The sequence below is a fragment of the Nicotiana tomentosiformis genome, chromosome 3, assembly GCF_000390325.3.
Source record: "Nicotiana tomentosiformis chromosome 3, ASM39032v3, whole genome shotgun sequence".
Classification (NCBI taxonomy): Eukaryota; Viridiplantae; Streptophyta; class Magnoliopsida; order Solanales; family Solanaceae; genus Nicotiana; species Nicotiana tomentosiformis.
This window is the reverse complement of record NC_090814.1, coordinates 144,188,808-144,211,911: the sequence shown is the minus strand read 5'-3', so window position 1 is coordinate 144,211,911 and position 23,104 is coordinate 144,188,808. Positions and strand designations below refer to the sequence as shown.

At 35.4% G+C, this 23,104-nt stretch overlaps 2 protein-coding genes and 1 pseudogene across 4 annotated transcripts; 1 reads left to right on the top strand and 2 right to left on the bottom strand.

The window, feature by feature from the left end:
- Nucleotides 1-3,252: 3,252 nt before the first annotated feature.
- Nucleotides 3,253-5,762, top strand: LOC104089554 (dynein light chain 1, cytoplasmic-like). Of its 3 annotated transcripts, none has more exons than XR_684774.4 (3): nt 3,253-3,812; nt 4,792-5,003; nt 5,292-5,762. XR_684774.4 is itself a non-coding variant. In XM_009594483.4 (2 exons), the coding sequence occupies exons 1-2, from the start codon at nt 3,675-3,677 to the stop codon at nt 4,936-4,938; spliced, it is 285 nt and encodes a 94-aa protein (XP_009592778.1). In that variant the 5' UTR covers nt 3,255-3,674; the 3' UTR covers nt 4,939-5,762. The 3 variants fall into 3 exon arrangements, 1 of the variants encoding a protein (XP_009592778.1); XR_011415045.1 differs by having other exon boundaries at nt 3,255-3,812; nt 4,792-5,184; XM_009594483.4 differs by having other exon boundaries at nt 3,255-3,812; nt 4,792-5,762.
- Nucleotides 4,508-20,377, bottom strand: LOC104089555 (glyoxylate/hydroxypyruvate/pyruvate reductase 2KGR-like; annotated as a pseudogene).
- Nucleotides 20,378-20,608: 231 nt separating this feature from the next.
- LOC104089553 (glyoxylate/hydroxypyruvate/pyruvate reductase 2KGR) lies at nt 20,609-22,987 on the bottom strand. The gene is made up of 2 exons (XM_009594482.4): nt 22,460-22,987; nt 20,609-21,269 (listed from the first exon to the last, which is right to left on the bottom strand). The coding sequence occupies exons 1-2, from the start codon at nt 22,880-22,882 to the stop codon at nt 20,751-20,753; spliced, it is 942 nt and encodes a 313-aa protein (XP_009592777.1). The 5' UTR covers nt 22,883-22,987; the 3' UTR covers nt 20,609-20,750.
- Nucleotides 22,988-23,104: the final 117 nt, after the last annotated feature.

The following is a 23,104-nucleotide window of genomic DNA, read 5'->3' as shown; positions in this document are numbered from 1 at the left end:
GCCAACTACTTTACGACTGTCACTAGATTTTTTTGTTAGTTGCATTGTTTAAAATGTCTCAATTCACAGATACAATAATGTGTCAATTTACTAAGATATAATAATGTCTCAGTTCACTAAGATTAAGTCTATCAAAACTACAAATCCTTAGTTAGTTACACCAAGCAGTGTAAAATTTATACTATCTTGTAGCAAAACAAAATATTGAAAAATTGTGTTTTATTATAGTAGATAAAGACCAAAGAATAAAATTGTGCATCAATGAAGTGTCATCATACACAATCAATATTTCACTATCAACATATGAATGTATATATCGTTTTCAAATTATTATTACATGTAAATTAATATATTTGATCCTGTAAATGCACAATATTTTCTCCTCAACTATTGATCTATATAGGTACAAATATTACAAATGTAGGCGTTTCCATATTATGGAACCTAAAACTTTTTAGAAATAAAACCAGTCCATTATGAGAAATCAAACTTTAGAAGCTGTTGCTTAGCTTGAGGAGTGGAATTATTACGGATTAATTCCACAAATAAAATCTTCCTAAGATTTATAAGGACAAAGACTAATGTCATATACTTTCTTTTTGCTGATATGGGACAGAGAAGTGGACAATAACAGCGAGAAAGCAGTTGGGTGATGGAAAAGGTGGGTCATTTAATTTATTATTGAACTGGAGTTGGAGGGATGCAATCCAAAGATGACATTGCCATGGGCCACTTTTATTTTTTGGCTTCTCATTCCGGGGATTTGAATCTATACCCAATTTTTGGGTCACATTTTAACTTATACCCGCTTTGCAAAAAAATTACAAGCGAACCCACTTTTCGGATAACTTCAGACATACGGGCCTGAAGTAGCAAAAATTTATGTCTGAAGTTTGAACTTCATAATGTTTTGCCTGAAGTGTAGCCTTATCAAAGCAAAACTTTAGATATTTTTGCCTGAAATTTGGCCTGACTTGCAAAGGCAATCACGCAAACTTCAGTTCATAGTACAACGGCAAACTTCAGTTCAATAAAACTACAACATGTTTTGGCTGAAGTTTTCTTCAGCTCCTAGAATGCTGAAGTTCAGCAGCAATTACAAAACAAAACTTCAGCTCCTAGAATGCTGAAGTTCAGCAAATACAAAACAAAACTTCAGCATTCTAGGAGCTGAAGTTTTTGTTTTATATTTGCTAAACTTAAGCAGTCTTAGAGTTGAAGTTGTGTTCTGCCTTTCTTTGAAGTTAGATGGCTTTAAAATATAACTTAAGCCAAATTGTGCTGAATTTTTAACTGATTTTTTTAATAATGTTCTGTAGTTATTTTTCCTATCTTTTATTTTTCAGTTCTGCAGCCCTTTTCTGTCGTTTTTCCTGCATATGATATCATAAAGCAATGGATAAGCTAATTCCAAGAGATCGCGATAGCAACTATTGTGTATAATAAATTTCACATGCATGTGCCATTCTTGTGGCAGGTAACTTGGAAGAGAGGACATGTAGTAGTCAGTTGCTGTTGACACAAATCACACCTACTTTAACCAGCTTGTGGAATTTTATTTACTCGTCCTTCAATATAGAATATGGTAATTGATAAGATTTAATAAAAACTTTACAGATCCAATCAATAATACTTATACAAAGTCTCATGTGTTTGAGAGAGAAAAGAAGAAGAGGAAAAGAAGAGGAGGAAGAAAAGAGCGCATAGGTCAGGAGGAAGAAAGGAGCGCATAGATCAGGAGGAAGAAGAGGAGGCGTCTGAAGTTGTCAAAATTAGGGTATAGGTTAAAGAATTTTAAAAATATGGGTATATGTTAAATAGGGGCGACCAAATAGGGCGCCAGTGCAATTTTTACTCTCATTCCTTGTTCGGTATTTATACCAGAGCTTGATCAAATATCGGAAAGTCTTATATTGGGGACTAAACATTTTTCTAATAAAGATGATTTTATATTTAGAGCTTAAACGCGAGATTCCTGATTAATGATAAAAGAGTACTTACCAGATACTACTCCACCGTAACTACGCGCCATGGGCCACTTATTAAATCGCATGTAGCCGAATTATATAACACTCTGACACTACACCCACTACAATCCTTTATCACAAATTCATATTGTGTCTTGTACTTTCACCCACTTCATCGTTTTCCTTTCTTACCATCTCCCCCTAGATATATATTTCCATGAAAACCCCCCTAAATTTCATCCATAGAAGTAGATGACCAGTTTTCCCGTTTGGACAACTAAACAAGAACAAAAAAACGAAAAGGAAACCAATTTCCACAACGGTGGAGGAACAACTAAATGTGTCTTCATTCCATTTCATTTGATAAAAAGTTTCATTTACTTTAAAAAAAACAAGACTAAATTGCGAGAAAGCATCAATACGTGTTTATTGGGCTTTTCATTTATTTAACATATAAACGGGCGGGAAGCTATTGTGTGTGCCAGTTCCCAATATGGCTTCCATAATTCATACATTTGATTTAACACTGGACAGTGGCGGGGCCACCTCTTGCCGAAAACTATAAGGTAGATAGGTAATTTGTTTTTATGTATTTATGCTAATATGTTCAATTCATTTAACTATTTCGTGCATTTACCTTTTTAAATTTTGATTCTCTTTAACTCTGACATTGACACTACACCGTCGTTGTATAATTATTCAACTGTTTCTCGGATTCTCAATTTGATCCTTGTTCATGCCTATGATTTTCTCGACTAGTAAAACAAATTGGCGTGGGGTCTTAGCGGGCACATATGACCTCAAATCAACGTCAATCTTTTTCTTTTCTTTTTGGTAATTTAGAGTTGTTATTTCTATTAATTTTCTGTTTTGGTCATTTGGGCTCAGAAATACGATACAGATATCCCTTTTAAGGGATCTGGTTGATGCAGGCTGGGATCCGGTTTCCAGTCCATCGTCCAAAAGAAAGTTCTCTAGTTTTTAAGGTTTGAATAATTTTTCATTTGATTAAAATTTTTGTAAAGGATAAAAAATGTGAGTTCTAATATTTTGAATAAGAAAGATAAGAATAAGTCAGTCAGACTATCTTTTGCGAATTCAGAAGCAGTTACATATGAATGTCTAATAAATAATACGCCCACGAAAACAGAACAAGAAAAAGTATGAAATTGCTGCTGTCTACTTCTAGATAACGAAAAATGAAGCAGATTGGGGGGTGGGGGTTGGGGTGAGGGGGGGGGGGGGGGGGAATAACTTGATAATTTTGATAAAGAAAAAGAGATCATGTAAAGCACGAATTATAATTTAGGTCTCGTAAGCTCTATCCTCAACATCATTATCCACTAGGGCATGACAAAGAGAGAGAAGGTTAGGAAATAGAATATAAGGTTAAAATGTACTTTAGGTGAGTAGGAACAAGACACAGTCGTATGTGTCAGCACAAGATGTATATAGAATATGTGACCTTTACACTTTAGCTGAAAAAGGAATTGGTGACGAGATTTTCTATACAAATCTTTTTAGTGTTCTACTCACTCCTTTCATATTCTTGCTTAGAGAACGAGCAGGGGAAGGTTCCTTTCTTCATTTCTTGATTTTAAACACCAAAGCTAGTTAGTAATATATTACTGAGTTTGCTTCCACTAGCTAAATTGGGATCTTCTACTTCAGAGCAATAGATAGAGAGAGACAAAGAAAGTTGGCAATATGTTGGAAGGAAAAGCTGTTATTGAAGATACAGATATGCCATTGAAGATGCAGATCCAAGCCATGCGTTGGGCTTCTCAAGCTCTGGATCTTTATGATGTTTTGGACTGCAAATCTATTGCTGCTCACATAAAGAAGGTAGCATTCCAATCATTTTTTTTATCCACAAAAGACTGCCATTTTCTCCGATTTACGGTTTGCAGCGTATGACCATCTCCTCTAACGCCTCTTAGAAAGAGTGCGTTTTCATTTTCTTAATTATACTATTATGTTTCAACATGTCCCTCATGTGTGATCTTAGTATTTTGTATGGGTCAAACACGTAAAAACATTTTTTGCTTTTGGATAGCGGTGCACAAAAGCAGTGCTAGGATTTGAAGTGTGTGGGTTGTAAATATTAAGAAATAACCGTGACCTAAAGCTTGTGTTATTTTTTTATGAAAAAAAAAGAAAAGAAACGGGGTAAAAGCACAATAAAATTCATTGTTTTTAGATTCGAACCTGCATGTCTTCCATGAGATCCCAAAGCCCTTACCACTGAATCCAGATGCCTTTTCCGCGAGATATTTTTATGTAAGCAGTGAATTTTTCAATACAAATACAGGGTTCGAAAAGTCACTGGGTTCGCCCGAACTCGCACCCACTACTGTAGCTCTGCCCCTGGCGGTGCAATTTGAACCTAGGCCATATCCCGGCTTGCTCTAATGAATTATATGATCATCTCATATAAAAGGTTAAGTTGTTATAGACGGGGGCGGATTTAGGGGGGCGGATTTAGGGGGCGGAAGGGGGTTCATCTGAACCCTCTTCGCCGAAAAATTACACTGTATATATAAGGCAAAATCTATTTTTTACATCTATATATTAAGTTTTGAACCCCCTTGACACAATCCAAAAGTGTAGCTTAGTGGTCAAAGGGGGTTCAAAATGTTTGAAAGGTCATAGGTTTAATTCCCACTAGCTACAATCTTTTTTTTCTTGAACCCCCTTCGCCGAGATCCCGCCTCCGCCACTGGTTATAGAGCACACTTAATTACTTGATTATGTTATGTCTCACCTTTACATTCTTTCTTCTAGCTCTGATTATATGTTCGTAACAGCTTTGTAATGTATCCAGGAGTTTGACAAGAAATATGGGGGTGGCTGGCAGTGCGTGGTGGGGTCAAAATTCGGCTGTTTCTTCACTCATACTAAAGGAACATTTATCTATTTCACCTTGGAGACTCTAAACTTCCTCATCTTTAAAGGAGCCACTTCTCCTTGATGTTGGTTGTTCAAGAAAGGTGGAAGATTGAGATGAAAACGGGACCTGTAATTATTCTTAGCTAGGTCATTCTTAACTCTATCTCTGTCCAAGATCCCTTCCCTTTTTTTGGCTTCGATTTGTTTTTCACTTTCCACAAGCAAATATCTAGAGAGAAAGAAAACTAAAAAGGATAGATGATAATGTAAATACTGGCAGTTTCCATCTGCATGGATCTTTCACCTTTTTTCTTCTAGCTGCTAAGAAGTAAGAACCCTGTATCTTCCAGTGGAATTGCTTTTAAGTTCCTCGTATATCCATGATTAAATTAGTAACGTGTGGTGTTCTCAATATTTAGCCTCTATCTGTCATAGGAGCAGTTCACAGAAGCAAGGATATAGCAGATAGTTGATTGAATACTCAAAAGATGAGAAATTGGTCCTTACATTGAGCTGAAAGTTGCCTGAGATTCAATCACTGTATCTTGGGTCTCAAACTTCAATAGTTGGTGTGCTTGACTGCATACTCGTACTATAAACATTCACAAGAGAGCTGGAGTGAACCATCCTCGTGGCGAATCGGGCATAATTCAAGTTCATTAACATGTTCGGGGGCTTATGAACTGACGAGAAGTGTACGCTTCATTGCGAGGGGGATCCAGACATTCTTTCTGAGAATCTGAAAACAGACATGTACTAGACGTTAAAATTTGACATTAGTTTGAACCTATTGATATATTACATCTCGATTTAGATGTTAGCTCAGTAGTGCTCAATTTCTGTATTGTTGAGCGAACTTACCTTATAATCTGCAATGCAACTACATACTCCCTCCGTTTTAATTTATGTGAACATGTTTGACTGGGCACGGAGTTTAAGAAAAAATGAAGACTTTTGGAATTTGTGGTCCTAAACAAGTCAAAAATGGGCCCAGAGTATTTGTGTAGTTATAAAAGCTTCTCATTAAGAGTATAATTGTAAGTTTAAGCTAAATTATTACCAAATTTAGAAAGGGTTCATTCTTTTTGGAACGGACCAAAAAGAAAATAGGTTCACATAAACTGGAACAGAGGTAGTACTATCTTCCGTTAATTGCTCAAGCACAGAATCTATAAGCAGAGGCGGTAAGGAAAAGACATTTCCATATTGTAAATAGTTTTGTTCAGTTTTTTGACTATATTAGCACCCTATGAAGTTTATAGAAGGTCCATTGTTTTCATGAACTAACTTTTTTCGCTATCGCTCGTAATTTAAGCATCTACTGGATGCAATTGTTAATGAAATTTCACTTTACCTAATAAAAAACAAGAACTTAAAAAGCATTTCCAAGTTCCAACTACAACTTATGCTTTTCAGATGCTTAAATTTAGAAGGAGACCAATCCTTGCTACATAGATAGCATGTTATTGAGCACCAATGCAGTATCCTGAATATGGAAGTGGAAGAATGCATGACAAAAAATGTCCAAGATCACCATACCTTATACCAGAAACTGTCAAAGAACAGGGGTCAGTAATGGCTTGTCCGAAAAGTGTGCCTCCAAGTTTGCAACCACGAGGTCAGCCATGTCCTTACGAGTCTCCAAAGTGCTAGCTGCCACATGAGGTGATAGGACAACATTATCAAGTCCAGCTAGTAGCACGGGCGCTTCAGGTTCACATTCAAGCACATCAAGCCCTGCTCCTCCCAATCTGCCTTCTGCTAGAGCAGATACCAGCTCAGATTCATCAATATGAGAACCCCTTGCAATGTTGATAACAACTCCATTTGGACCCAATGCAGCTATAACTTCACGGTTGATAATGTGGTGAGTTTCATCAGTTAAGGCACAAGCTACAAGGAGGATCTGACAGTTGGAGGCTAAGTTGATAACACGTGGATAATAGGTGTACGTTGACTCTGGTTTTCGTGAACGTGAATGATAACTGATTGAACATCCAAAAGCTTCAGCTCTTTTGGCAATTGCTGAACCAATTCTCCCTAATCCCACAATACCTACTGATTTGCCACTAAACTGGAAGAAAATTGAAGAGCAAACCAAGATAAGTTCTTTTGGAGAAACAAAACTTAGAAAGGGAAAAGTCAAAGGGTAATATGGTTAGATTTGGATCTGGACCAGCTTAAGTACTCCAAAAGAAGAATATGTTCAAAATACACAAGTTCATCGCGAAAAGCAGGCAATATGGTTGACTCAATTGCATCAGACCAGCTTCAAGTAAGGCATTTGATGAAAACGTGCAGAGGCGGATGTAGCCTATACTCTATGGGTTCAACTAAACCTAGTATTTTAAACACCGAACATAAATGTATATGTGAAAAAGAACTAAAATTTCAATAAACAATAATTTCAAAAGTACAATGAGTTCAACCTAAAAATTTTAACTAAACCTATAAAGTGTTATGAAATAAAAGCAATTTAGTAAAACGTAAATAATAAATACAGATAGAGGAGTTTTTCCTCTTCAATTATGTGTATTTACCCATCTATTATAAAGTCTGTATATAGGCATGAAAAGTGAAGAATCACTATTATAAAATAGTAGGAGTAATGGCCACTAAAATAGTAGGGGGAATAATCACTACACATTAAATGATGGGGCTCAACATGGACATCCATAACTATTATTTTCAACACTCCTTCTTGGATGTCCATGCTAAAAATAAAATTTCAAGTGAAAGGAAAAAGCACGTAGTTATTTGTTATACGCATTGTGTGCTGCCTCATTAAAAACCTTACCAGAAAAATCCAGTGGGACAAAACCTTGGTTAAGGAAAAAAGAGTGCAGCGCGTAGTTACTCCCTCTGATAAAAATATCACTTAATGTCTCGAAGACGATGCATTCCAATCTTCTATATCAACTTTTCAAATGTTGAGGTTGGTAATGCCTTAGTGAACAAATCAGCCAAATTATCACTTGAACGAACATCTATTTCACCATTCTTTTGAAGATCATGAGTGAAAAAGAATTTCAGTGAAATGTGTTTTGTTCTATCTCCTTTCAGTTGAGTTATGCATGCAGCATTATCTTCATACAATATTGTTGGAATATTCCCTTTCGAAGAAAGACCACATGTTCCTGAATGTGTTGAGTTATCGATTCAACCAAACACATTCTCAACTTGCTTCGTCAATGGCTATTATCTCTACATGATTTGAAGAAGTAGCAGTTATAGTTTGTTTCGTTGAACGCCATGATATGGTTGTACCTCCACTTGTAAATAAATAGCTTGTCCAAGATCGACCTTTATGTGGATCAGACAAATATCCTGCATCTGCATAACCAATCAATGATGACTTGGATTCATTTGAATAAAATAAACCCATATCAATGGTCCCTCAGAGGTATCTGAATATATGCTTAATACCATTCCAGTGTCTTTGTGTTGGGGAAGAACTAAATCTTGCCAACAAGCTTACCGAGAAAGCTATATCTGGTCAGGAACTATTGGCAAGACACATTAATGCCCCAATTGCACTAAGATATGGTACTTCGGCACCAAGAAGCTCTTCATCATTTTTATGAAGTCGAAATGGACCTTTCTTTATGTCAAGTGATCTCACAACCATCGGGGTACTCAATGGATGTGCTTTATCCATATAGAATCGCTTTAAGATCTTTTCGGTGTATGTTAATTGATGGACAAATATTTCATCTTTCATATACTCAATTTGTAGACCAAGACAAAAATTTTGTCTTTCCAAAATCTTTCATTTCAAATTATTTTCTCAAACAATCTACTGCTTTTGGAAGCTCCCCAGGAGTTCCAGTGATATTTAAATCATCAACATACACGGCGATTATAACAAATTCACATCCAGACCGTTTCATAAAGACACAAGGACAAATTGCATCATTCTTGTACCCTTCTTTCAACAGGTATCCACTCAGGCGATTGTATCACATACGACCTGATTGTTTCAATCCGTATAAGGATTTCTGAAGCTTTATTGAACAAGTTTTACGAAAACTTTTATATGATTCAAGCACTTTAAATCCCTCAGGTATTTTCATAAAAATTTCGTTGTCTAATGATCCATACAAATAGGCTGTGACAACATCCATTAGACGCATTTCAAGCACTGTTATATTTATGAGATACCTGAAGGTGATAGCATCCACCATAGGAGAATATGTCTCCATATAATCAATGACAGGTCTTTGTGAAAACCCTTGTGCCACAAGTCGCGCTTTATATCTAACGACTTCATTTTTATCATTTCGTTTTCGCACAAAAACCCATTTGTACCGTACTGGCTTTATATCTTCAGGTGTTCGAACTATTGGTCCGAAGACTTCACGTTTTTCAAGTGAAGTTAATTCTACCTGGATAGCTTCTTTCTATTTTGGCCAATCATTTCTCTATCTACATTCATATACAGATTTTTGTTTGAAATCCTCATCTTGTTGCATTATTTCAACAACATTATACGCAAAAAATATTATCAACAACAATATCATTTCAACATTTTCCTCGTAGAGATATAACTTATTGAGATCTCTTCATTTTCATTATTTTCTGATACTTGGACCTCCCGTGAGGTCTTATCATTTGATATGTCTCGGGACTCCTCTTGAGCCATTACCTCCGTATTATGATCACCTTGATCATTTGCTCCCTTCGAGGATTTTTATCTTTAGAACCGATTGGTCTACCACGTTTCAAGCGTGGCTTAGACTCATTTGCATTAATTGATTGTCCTGTCGAGATATCAACTCGAATTGGAGCATTAGCAGCTGAAATATGTGACTTAGTCACCCTTGGTAGGTTAGTGAATGCATCTGGCAGTTGATTTGCAACATCTTACAAATGACTTATCTTTTGAACCTCTTGTTCACGTTGATTTATTCGATGATCTAAATGAGAAAGTGATAATGCATTCCAACCTATCTCTTTTCTCAGCTGCTTATTTTCTCCCCCTTATGTTGGGTATATTGATTCATCAAAATGACAATCAGAAAATCTTGTCGTAAATAAATCTCCAGATCTTTTATAATAAAAAGAGATTCATACCCAACATATATCCCAAACCTTCTTTGGGTACCCATCTTTGTGCGTTGTGGTGGAGTAATTGGAACATATACCGCACAACCAAAGATTCTAAGATGGGGAATATTTGGCTATTGACCAAAAACCAATTGTAATGGGGAGATATTATGATAACTTGTGGGCCTTATCCCCACAAGTGTTGCTGCAAGCAAAATAGCATGACCCCATACTAAAATGGTTAGTTTTGTTCTCATAACATTTGTCTAGCAATCAATTGGAGACGTTTGATTAATGATTCTGCTAGGCCATTTTGAGTATGAACATGAGCAACTAGATGCTCAATTGTTATCCATGTTGATATACAATAGTCGTTAAAGGCCTGGGATGTAAACTCACCAGCATTATCAAGACGAATTGTCTAAATTGCATAATCTGAAAATTGTGCTATTAACCTTATTATTTGAGCCAACAGTCTCGCAAATGTCATATTGTGAGTTGATAACAAGCACACATGTGACCGTCTTATAGATGCATCTATCAAAACCATATAATATCTGAATAGTCCACATGGAGGGTGAGTGGGCCCACATATATCACCCTGTATACGTTTCAGAAATGCAGGGGATTCCATCCTAACTTTAATCGTTGATGGTCTAATAATTAATTTGACTTGAGAATATGCAGCACAAGAAAATTCCTTAAATTGAATAATCTTTTGGTTCTTCAATTATTTTACGCATCATAGTAGAATCAGGATGGCCCAACCGGTCATGCCAAATAATAAAATTATTTTGATTAGTAAACTTCTTGTTTACTACGGCATGTGTTTTAATCCTGCTAATACTTGTGTAGTATAAGCCGGAGGAAAGAGCAGGTAACATTTGAAGCACATATTTCTTACCAGACATTATTGTAGTAATATAAAGATATTCAATCTTTTCATCATTTGCAGTTTCAATATGGTAGTCATTTTGGCGAATATCTTTGAAACTTAATAAGTTTCTTTTAGATTTACTACAATATAGTCTTCATCAATAGCCAAATTTGTTCCTCCTGGTAGCAATAAATTGGCTCTTCCAGAACCTTCAATTAATCTTGTACTACCAAATATTATATTAACATTGGCTTCTTTCATTACCAAATAAGAGAAATATCTTTTATCTCTTAAAATAGTGTGTTGTAGCACTATCCAGAAGACATATATCATCTTAAGTCCAAATGAAGACTACGGAATTTTCATATTCTTCATTAAAAAGAATCAAAAAGTACACCATAAGAAATATGAAAGACTAATAGAAAAAGAACATTAAGAATGTAGAAACTAGCAACACATTATGCATTACGAAAATACACTCAAGAAAAATAAACTAGTTGCAAACATAAATGAAAAACGACAACTTTTATTATAGCTTTATTCCCCAGTAAGATGATTAGTTCTTCAATCAATATCCTCAAAGAAGTCTCCAACTTCTAAATGAGTAATATTTGCAAGGCCTCCAAAATCATCATCTTTATTATGCAAGATGTGCCTCGGAATAATATTTGTTTGAGGGACCTGCTTCATCATCATTATTTTGAAAGGTCAAGTGTGCCTCCACATTATTTTCTTTCTTTCTTAGGGAGGCTTGATAAAGTTTGACAAAATGATCTAGCGTACGACAAATGCGTGCCCAATAACCTTTCATACCACATCGGTGGCACATATTAACTTTACCTTAGGATTAATTTGAGAACCCTTATTGTTCTCCTATTTATTTCCACCATGATGACGATAATTATTGCATCCCCTGCCACGTCCACGTCTACGACCATATCCACGACCACGGTAATTATTATTTTTTCTTTCAGACTTATCATATGCTGCTACAACATTCACTTCCGGGAATGGAGCTGACCCAGTGGGACGAACTTCATGATTTTTCATTAATAGAGTATTGTTCTGCTGTGCCACAAGTAGGCATGTGATTAACTCAGAATATTTCTTAAAGTCTTTTTCACGGTATTGTTGTAGTATCACATTTGAAGCGTGAAAAGTGGAAAATATTTTTTCCAATAAGTCCTCATATGTGATAGTGTCTCCACATAATTTTAATAGAGAACTTTCTTTAAAAATAGCATAATTATACTCACTTACGGTTTTAAAGTCTTGCAACCTTAAATGTATCCACTCGTACCGAGTTTTTGGTAATACCGTAAGTTTTAAGTGGTCATATCGGTCCTTCAAATTATTCCATAATTCAAGTGGATCTTTTACGGTTAAATATTCAGTTTTTAACCCTTCATGTAGATGATGACGAAGGAAAATCATGGCATTCGCTTTATCTTGATTTGATGCTTCATTTCCTTGTATAATAGTATTCCTGAGACCTTTAGCATAAGGTGAATTTCAGCATCAAGGACCCATAATAAATAGTTATTCTCGGTGATGTCAAGTGCCACAAATTCAAGTTTTGATAAATTTGACATAGTGAAAACTATCATAAAAGATGAATAAGTTAGAGAAATAGTTATGTTAATAAACAATTAATGAAACAAAACGACTAAGGGAAAAAGAAACAAAAATACAGATATATCGTGTAAACAAGCTACTATATATGTGTGAATAGATTTGAACGTTACTAATATTATTTATACGTTCCTATTCAATAATTATAAAGTAATTAAACCAATGTAAAATTATTAGTTGTCACTTCATTCTCCCAGTTCTTCAAAATATCTTAAAGGTGTATTTTGATCCAAGAAGTACATGAATATTATAAGTAGTTTTATTAGTGGGTAGCTAGTTTGATGACTTTGAGGTCATCTAAGAGTTAAGCAGTGAAGATTTTATCACTGCAGTGTACTTAAATCATTTAAGATGTCCAAGAGCATAAGTAATCTGCAAACAGTGAGCATATGATATGTACTGTCATAAACAAAATGAATATAATGATACATACCTTAATAAAATATGACTCAACTTAGCGGGGATAAAGATGAAATTAGAGTTTGCTGATAACGTGTTATGAAATAAAAGCAATTTAGTAAAACGTAAATAATAAACAGAGATAGAAAGAAGGAGGAGTTTTTCCTCTTTAATTGTGTGCATTTACCCATCTATTACAAAGCCTTTATATAGACAAGAAAAGTGAAGAATCACTATAATAAAATAGTGGGAGAAATGGCCACTAAAATAGTGGGGGAATAATCACTACACATTAAATGATGGGGCTCAACATGAACATCCATAACTATTATTTCCAACATTAAGTTTAAATCCTGGATTCAGCCTCTAAACACGTTTTAAAAGCATTAACCCAAGAATCTTGAACAAAAGCGAAAATGTTACTCCTGTTGAAAATAATAGTTATGGATGTCCATGTTGAGCCCCATCATTTAATGTGTAGTGACCATTTCCCCACTATTTTAGCGGCCATTCCCCCCACTATTTTATAATAGTGATTCTTCATTTTTCATGCATATATAAAGGTTTTGTAATAGATGGGTAAATACACACAATTGAAGAGGAAAAACTCTTCCTTCTTTCTATCTTTATTTATTATTTACTAAATTGCTTTTATTTCATAACACGTTATCAACACGAGTCTCTAACTATCCTTATATCGAGTTTGATTTTCCCCAGGTATGTTATAGATCTAATTCTTGTATAATAAGTTTATACCGGAGAAAACAGAAAGTTAAAGGAAGTGTAGTTATTTTCTTTGTGTGAGAATTTGGCTTAAGATTTACTAGCATTTGGTGTAATCTGTTGTGATTTCAAATCCCCCAGACCCCCGTAAAAATGAACTAACTTCAATAATGACATCTAGCAAAAACAATTTTAGACGTGTTGAGAAAATAATATTAAATAAGTACATATATATTTGGTCTTGAAAGACAGATAGAAAACTTTACTCACAATTTTTCTATATGGCAATAACTTATGCATATATGGACAAAAATGTGACTTTTTTTAGTGAAATGATGATAGGCATAAATTTTTCTTTCCCATAGCTGCTACTGACATTTATGTTTTGAGATATTTTTCAAGCAAAAGTTTCGATTCTTATTACAAAATTTACAAAAGAAACTTCTTCACTAAAAATGACATTATTATTTCTAATTTATTTATTTTCTTTTATAGCTTTCGCCATGTCAAATTTATCAAAACTTAAATTTGTGGCACTTGACATCATAGGAAAGAATTATTTGTCATGGGTCCTTGATACTGAAATTCACCTTGACGCTAAAGATCTTGGGAATACTATTATACAAGGAAATGAAGCATCAAATAAGGATAAAGCAAAGACCATGATTTTCCTTCGTCATCATCTACATGAAAGATTAAAAACTAAATATTTAACTGTAAAAGATCCACTTGAATTATGGATTAATTTGAAGGATCAATATGGCCACCTAAAACTTACTGTATTACCGAAAGCTTGGTATGAGTGGATACAGTTAAGGTTGCAAGACATTAAAACCGTAAGTGAGTATAATTTTGCTATCTTTAAAGTAAGTTCTCTATTAAAATTATGTGGAGACACTATCACAGATGAGGACTTATTGGAAAAAATATTTTCTACTTTTCACGCTTCAAATATGGTGCTACAACAGTAATACCGTGAAAAAGGTTTTAAGAAATATTCTGAGTTAATTATATGCCTACTTGTGGCAGAGCAGAATAATACTCTATTAATGAAAAATCATGAAGCCTGTCCCACTAGGTCATCTCCATTTCCGGAAGTGAATGTTGTAGCAGCATATGACAAGTCTGAAAGAAAACAAAATAATTACTGTGGTCGTGGACATGGCCGTAGACGTGGACGTGGCAGGGGACGAAATAATTATCGTCATTATGGTGTTAATAAACATAAGAACAATAAGGGTTCTCAAATTAATCCTTCAAAAGGTAAAATTAATGTATCACCGATGTAGTATGAAAGGTCATTGAGCACGCATTTGTCGTACACCAGATCATTTTGTCAAACTTTATCAAGCCTCCCTTAGAAAGAAAGAAAATAATGTGGAGGCACACTTGACCTTTCAAAATAATGATGATGAAGCGGGTCCCTCAAACAAATATGATTACGAGGCACATTTTGCATATAAAAATGACGATTTTAGAGGCCTTGCAAATATTACTCATTTAGAAGCTGGAGACTTCTTTGAGAATATTGACTAAAGAACTAATCATCTTACTGGGAATGAAGCTATAATAAAAATTATCGTTTTTCATTTATATTTGCAACTAGTTTATTTTTCTTGAGTGTATTTTCCTAATGCATCATGTGTTGCTAGTTTCTATATTCCCAACGTATTTCTTAATATTTTTTTTTCTGTTAGTCTTTCATATTTCTTATAGTGTACTTTTAGATTTTTTATGAAGAATATGAAAATTCCCCAGTATTCATTTGGACTCAAGATTAATAAAGATGATATATGTTTTCTGAATAGTGCAACAACACACTATTTTAAGAGATAAATGATACTTCTCTTATTTGGTAATGAAAGAAGCCAATATTAATACAATATCTGGTAGTACAAGATTAATTGAAGGTTCTGGAAGAGTCAATTTATTACTACCAGGAGGAACAAATTTGGCTATTGATGAAGCACTATATTGTAGTAAATCTCAAAGAAACTTATTAAGTTTCAAAGATATTCGTCAAAATGGCTACCATATTGAGACGACAAATGATGAAAAGATTGAATATCTTTATATTACTACAATAATGTCTGGTTAGAAATATGTGCTTGAAATGTTACATGCTCTTTCCTCCGGCTTATATTACACAAGTATTGACGGGATAGAAACACATGCCGTAGTAAACGAGAAGTTTACTAATCAAGATAATTTTATTATTTGGCATGACCGGTTGGGTCATCCTGGTTCTACTATGTTGCGTAAAATAATTAAAAATTCACATGAACATTCAATGAAGAACCAAAAGATTCTTCAATTTAAGAAATTCTCTTGAGCTGCATGTTCTCAAGGCAAATTAATTATTAGACCATCAACGATTAATGTTAGGATGGAATCCCCTGCATTTCTGGAACATATACATGGTGATATATGTGGGCCCATTAACCCTCCATGTGGACCATTCAAATATTATATGGTTTTGGTAGATGCATCTACAAGATGATCACATGTGTGCTTATTATCAACTCGCAATATGGCATTTGCGAGATTGTTGGCTCAAATAATAAAGTTAAGAGCACAATTTCCAGATTATGCAATTAAGACAATTCGTCATGATAATGCTGGTGAGTTTACATCTCAAGCCTTTACTAATTATCGTATATCAACTGGGATAACAATTGAGCATTTGGTTGCTCATGTTCATAAACAAAATGGTCTAGCAGAATCATTGATCAAACGCCTCCAATTAATTGCTAAACCAATGCTTATGAGAACAAAACTTACCATTTTAGTATGGGGTCATGCTATTTTGCATGCAGCAACACTTGTGCGGATAAGGCCTACAAGTTATCATAAAGTCTCCCCATTGCAATTGGCTTTTGGTTAGGAGCCAAATATTTCTCCTCTTAGAATATTTGGTTGTGCGGTATATGTTCCAATTGCTCCACCACAACGCACAAAAATGGGTCCCCAAAGAAGGTTGGGGATATATGTTGTGTTGGGTATGAATCTCCTTCTAGTATAAAATATCTGGAACCTATGACTGGAGATTTATTTACGGCAAGATTTTCTGATTGTCATTTTGATGAATCAATATACTCAACATTAGGGGGAGAAAATAAGCACCTGAGAAAGGAGATAGATTAGAATGCATTATCACTATCTCATTTAGATTCTCGAACAAATCAATGTGAAAAAAAGGTTCAAAATATAATTCATTTGCAAAATGTTGCAAATCAACTGCCACATGCATTCATTGACCTACCAAGGGTGACTAAATCACATATTCCAGCTGCTAATGCTCCAATTCGAGTTGATATCCCGGCAGGACAATCAATTAAAGTAAATGAGTTTAAATCACGCTTGAAACGTGGTAGACCAATCGATTCTAAAGATAAAAATCCCCGAAAAAGAAAAGGAGCAAATAATCAAAGTGATCATAATACGGAGGTAGTGGCTCAAGAATAGCCCCGAGACATAACAAATGATAAGACCTCAGGGGAGGTCCAGGTACTTGAAAATAATGAGAATGAAGAGAACTCAATAAGTTATGTCTCAACGGGAAAAAGATGGAACCGAAATAATATTGTTATGGATAATGTTTTTGCTTATAATGTTGCTATTGAAATAATGCAACAAGATGAGGATCTTGAACCAAAATCTGTCTATGAATGTAGAGTTGTAGACAGAGAAATGATTGGCCAAAATGGAAAGACGTTATCCAAGCAGAATTAACTTCACTTGGAAAACGTGAAGTCTTCGGACCTATAGTTCGACACCAGAATGTATAAAGCAAGTAGGGTACAAATGGATTTTTGTACGAAAACAAAATGGTAAAAATGAAGTCGTTAGATATAAAGCGCGACTTGTGGCACAAGGGTTTTTGCAAAGGCCTGGCATTGATTATATGGAGACATATTCTCCTGTGGTGGATGATATCACCTTCGGGTATCTCATAAATATGGCAGTGCATGAAAAACTTGATATGCGTCTAATGGATGTTGTCACAACCTATTTGTATGGATCATTAGACAACGAAATTTTTATGAAAATACCTGAGGGATTTAAAGTGCTTGAAGCATAAAAAGTTTTCGTGAAACTTGTTCAATAATGCTTCAGAAATCCTTATACGGATTGAAACAATCAGGTCGTATGTGGTACAATCGCTTGAGTGAATACCTGTTGAAAGAATGGTACAAGAATGATGCAATTTGTTTTTGTGTCTTTATAAAAAGGTCTGGATCTGAATTTGTTATAATCGTTAGGTATGTTAATGATTTAAATATCATTGGAACTCATGAGAGCTTCCAAAAGCAGTAGACTGTTTGAAAAATAAATTTAAAATGAAAGATTTTGGAAAGACAAGATTTTTGTCTTGGTCTACAAATTGGGTATATGAAAGATGGAATATTTGTCCATCAAACAACATACACCGAAAAGATCTTAAAGCGATTATATATGGATAAAGCACATCTATTGAGTACCCCGATGGTTGTGAGATCACTTGATATAAAGAAAGATCCATTCTGACCTCATGAAAATGATGAAGAGCTTCTTGGTGCCGAAGTACCATATCTTAGTGCAATTGGAGCATTAATGTATCTTGCCAATAATTCCCGATCAGATATAGCTTTCTCGGTAAGATTGTTGGCAAGATTTAGTTCTTCCCCAACACAAAGACACTGGAATGCTATTAAGCATATATTCAGATACCTCTGAGGGACCATTGATATGGGTTTATTTTATTCAAATGAATCCAAGTCATCATTGATTGGTTATGCAGATGCAGGATATTTGTCTGATCCACACAAAGGTCGATCTGGGACAAGATATTTATTTACAAGTGGAGGTACAACCATATCATGGCGTTCAACGAAACAAACTATAGTTGTTACTTCTTCAAATCATGCAGAGATAATAGCCATTCACGAAGCAAGTCGAGAATGCGTTTGGTTGAGATCGATAACTCAACACATTCAGGAAACATGTGGTGTTTCTTCGAAAGGGAATATTCCAACAATATTGTATGCAGATAATGTTGCATGCATAACTCAACTGAAAGGAGGATACATCAAAGGATATAGAGCAAAACACATTTCACCGAAATTCTTTTTCACTCATGATCTTCAAAAGAATAGTGAAATAGATGTTCAACAAGTTTGTTCAAGTGATAATTTGGCTGATCTGTTCACTGAGGCATTACCAATCTCAACATTTGAAAAGCTGAAATACAAGATTGAAATGCGTCGTTTTCGAGATATTAAGTGATATTTTTTATTAGGGGGAGTAACTACGCGCTGCACTCTTTTTTCCTTAACCAAGGATTTGTCCCACTGAATTTTTCTGGTAAGGTTTTTAATGAGGCAGCACACAATGCGAATAACAAATAATTACGTACTTTTTCCTTTCACTTGAAATTTTATTTTTAACATGGACACCCAAGGGGGATTGTTGAAAATAATAGTTATGGATGTACATGTTGAGCCCATCATTTAATTTGTAGTGACCATTCCCCCCACTATTTTAGTGGTCATTCCTCCCACTATTTTATAATAGTGATTATTCACTTTTCATGACTCTGTAAATGCTTTGTAATAGATGGTTAAATACATACAATTGAAGAGAAAAAACTCCTCTTTCTTTCTATCATTATTTATTATTTACTAAATTGCTTTTTTTTTCATAACAACTCCAATTATTTACAACTACTTTGTCACTGTCTGCATTAAGTTAATGAATCAAAGGAAAAAGCACGTTTGACTCTGTTTCTAACTAAATCCAACTAAAGATGCGAACTGTTAAGCAAAAGCCACGAACTTTAAAGGCTAAAAGATGTATATATTGGGCAAAATTAGATATAACAGTTGTACAAGAATAATACCTTAGTAGTCAATTTGAAATCCGTTTCCTTCCAAATCCCATTCCTAACGAATCGATCAGCTTCACAAATTCTCCTCAATGTTGCGAGTGTGAGCAAAATGGCCATGTCATGTCAGCAACGTCATTGGTGAGAGCATCGGGAGTGGAAGTGACCCTAATCCCTCTCTCTTTACACTTCACCAAATCAATCTTGTCAAGCCCTGAACTGTGACTCGATACTATTTCCAATCTGGGTAGCGAGTCAATCAACGCCGAATTAGCTCCCTGAACTCCATTTCCCACTACTGCTCGGATGGAGTCCGAATGGAGTTTGAGAGATTCAGAGGGAATTTCCCAGTATTTGAAGAGGGTGAAACGTTTCGCCAGCTCTTGCTGGAGATAATTGGATAGCGGACGCATCAACAATACCCCTATCCCATCCATTTCTGCTTTATTAGGACAGAAGGAGCTCTTTTTTGTTCATTCGCAAGTTTTTGGAGGAGCTCTTTGTTGATTAGTGACGTGTTTTCCTTAACCTATTGGTCCAACTAATTCCTAATCGCCCGCCAGAGAACGGATGGATGGTGTTATGTAGTTACATTTTAAAAAAATTCTTTATTCACACACAACAAAAGGTGCTCTGGTAAAGCTTGTATGCTGGTTAAAACACTTTGCGACTTATCTATAAACTCCAAAAATGCTTATAAGACAAAATCATCAACAAGTTATAGTTCGATCACTCTCAACTTTTGTTTTTTTAAAGTATAAGCACTTTTGGTTGGCTAGAGGAAGAAAGGAAGGTTGTGCTCCTAATTCCTAACACATTAAACAATATACAGTGGAATTGGCACTAAAACTTGGAGGAATTTTCAACGAGCTTCAGTCCGTTGTTTCATGTCCAAACAATTTAACAACTCCAACGTGAATGTCCAGACAGTTTGAATAACAAAATTGAAACACTCAAAGCGAGCATCAATTCAAGATTTGAGTTGACAATCTGCATTACTAAATAGTTTATCTTCCCCTCATCATTGCAAAACTATCACGGGACAGTCTCTCCAACCTACCAAGTGACCGACCAATCCATACCACCAATTTGATCATAAATTCTCTAATGAACTCTCCCATTAAACCATCAATGTTGTATTGTTATTAGGCTTATTTTTATGTTCAGGAGACGATAGAATTGAAATAGTCCAATAAAAAGATTGACAGCAAGTTGAAGCACCCAAACAATCACGAAATATTTGCTCCAAAAGTTCAGGAGACAATGTGCTCCTATATGAAGTGAACGGTGAACCTAGTTCCTGCAGCAAAAGGTAACACCTCCAAACAATAACTAATAGCAGCAGTTCATATACTTAAACCACTGGAGTTAACAGTGGTTTGTTCAGAAAGTGAGCTTCTAAGTTCCCAAGGACAAGGTCGGCCATGGCCTTGCGTGTTTCCACTGTGCCACTGCCTACATGAGGCAATAGGACCACATTCTCAAGGCCAAAGAGCTGCTCAGGTACTTCAGGCTCATTCTCAAACACATCAAGACCAGCACCCCCTAATCGGCCTTCAACAAGAGCAGATACAAGCTCTTTTTCATCAACATGAGGACCCCTACCAATGTTAATCAGAACCCCCTTTGATCCCAAAGCTTCAATGACTTCACGGTTGACAATATGACGAGTTTCAGGAGTCAATGCACATGCCACAACCAGAATCTGGCAATTGGAAGCCAACTCAACTACACTTGGATAATACTTATAATTTGTATTTGGCTTTTCTGATCTCGCGTGATAACTGATAGGACAGCCAAAAGCTTCTGCTCTCCTAGCAATTGTTAAGCCAATCCTTCCCAATCCTATAATGCCCACTGATTTTCCACTAAACTGCAAAAGAGATAGTACGGAATCAGGTGAAGATTATAATACATCCCAGTGGCCAGAAGTTAATACAATTTAGGCAAGTAAAGAAAATATGAAATCGATATTTATGGGTTTAACTTTAAGAAGAAGATTGGATCTTTGTTAATTACACCATTGAATGAAAGATTATGTTGCATTTTCCCCGGTTTATTTGCCAGATATAACTAGAGTATTACCGCAGAAAAAAGGCTCCAAAAAGTTCCATCAAGAATAAATTGCTATTCTGGTGGCCATAGCTTCTCAAAGTTAATGTGACACCACCTCCAAAACAATTACTTACAACTGATATGGTGATATAATAAGCTTTTTTCTAAAGAAACTCTATGTTTTTCGCTAGCCAAAGACTTACTGGTGTTCAATATCAAATTTTCCGGGATTTTTGCTGCATGTAATCACAGCCATACAATTTTTGAATTACATTAAACTGAAAGGTACTATGCAACACAATAAAACGCTAATATGGAATAGCTTCTTTAAAATAAACCAAAGTTACAGATGACTGTTGAGGCTCATCTAAAACACCGAGCAACTCAAGGATACACACATTGTCACAGATGTGTTATTGAAGCAGAGAAGTGTCATAGCAGTGAAGGGAAAAAAGGTTGAAAAGGAGAAAGGAGAAAGGAGAAAGGAGAAAGGTGAAAGTTAAATGCTGGGCTCCCTGAAATAAAACTCGAGACCAGATAATAAGAGAATTTACAGCAAAGGCACAACAACCTATCTTGTACAAGGAATTCGTTTGCCCTCTTCATATTTTCTTGGCAAGAACAAAGTAACAACAGATGATACAAAAGCTATGAATTCCATACACTAACTAGATACTTAATTGGCCTCAAGCACATTAAAATTCCATTAATACAAAGAATAAGATGCCTTGGCACAATTCAATCCTACATAGGCGCCAATATTGTTGAATTTACATTTAGGGGAAAGCGGACATCATCTCCTTTATATAACCGGAGTAAAGCCAAGAATTCACAGATAATATTTTCGTCTCTTTATAGCTAAATTTCCCATCTTTTTGCTTCAGGCAGCAAAGCTTCAAACTTTCAATTATCTATGCCTTTCTCATAGACATCAGACGATGTGATACAGACATAAGAAGGACAAAATAAAAAGCGGAAAACAAAATAAAAGGAGGAAAATTGGCGAACCTTAGAAGTCAACTTGAAATCACCAGACTTCCACAACCCTTTCCTAACATAGCGATCGCATTCACAAATCCTCCTAAGAACAGCCAACATCAACCCTATAGCCAGGTCAGCCACGTCCTCGGTCAAAACGTCGGGGGTATTAGTAACCCTAATCCCCTTCTCTTTACACTTGTTCAAATCGATCTTATCTAAACCAACACTGAAACTGGAAACAATCTCAAGCTTAGGGAGGGAATCGATGAGCTCAGCGTCAGCGCCGGCGAAGGCGTTGCCGACGACAGCGCGGATGGAATCGGCGTTCTGATTGAGGAATTCGTTCTTCTGGGGAAAGTTCCAGAAGCGGAAGAGCTTGAGTCGCTTGTCTAGCTCTTGCTCTAGGTAGGATGACATAGGACACGCCATTAACACTCCGATGCTTTGCATTTTTCTCTTGTTGTTCGTGTGTGGAGTATGAAGAGTGATACAAGGGGACACTTTTATTTAGCTTATATAGCTAACAAATGAGGGGTTGATCGGTTTCCACTATGTATGGTGACTTTTTCTTTCGAGGGAAACTAATTATATACATGGCATATGCTATTTACTTAACTTTTTTTATTTAACTATAATCAATTGATATAACTATTTATTTGAATTTAGCTTAAA

What these genes read in the sequence shown, in the direction of transcription:
- LOC104089554 (XM_009594483.4), top strand. Translation starts at nt 3,675, where the DNA reads ATGTTGGAAGGAAAAGCTGTTATTGAAGATACAGATATGCCATTGAAG. An exon ending in TTGCTGCTCACATAAAGAAG is followed by an intron (nt 3,813 to 4,791) that starts GTAGCATTCCAA and finishes TAATGTATCCAG; the next exon opens with GAGTTTGACAAGAAATATGG.
- LOC104089553 (XM_009594482.4), bottom strand. Translation starts at nt 22,882, where the DNA reads ATGCAAAGCATCGGAGTGTTAATGGCGTGTCCTATGTCATCCTACCTA. An exon ending in ATTTCAAGTTGACTTCTAAG is followed by an intron (nt 21,270 to 22,459) that starts GTTCGCCAATTT and finishes TCTCTTTTGCAG; the next exon opens with TTTAGTGGAAAATCAGTGGG.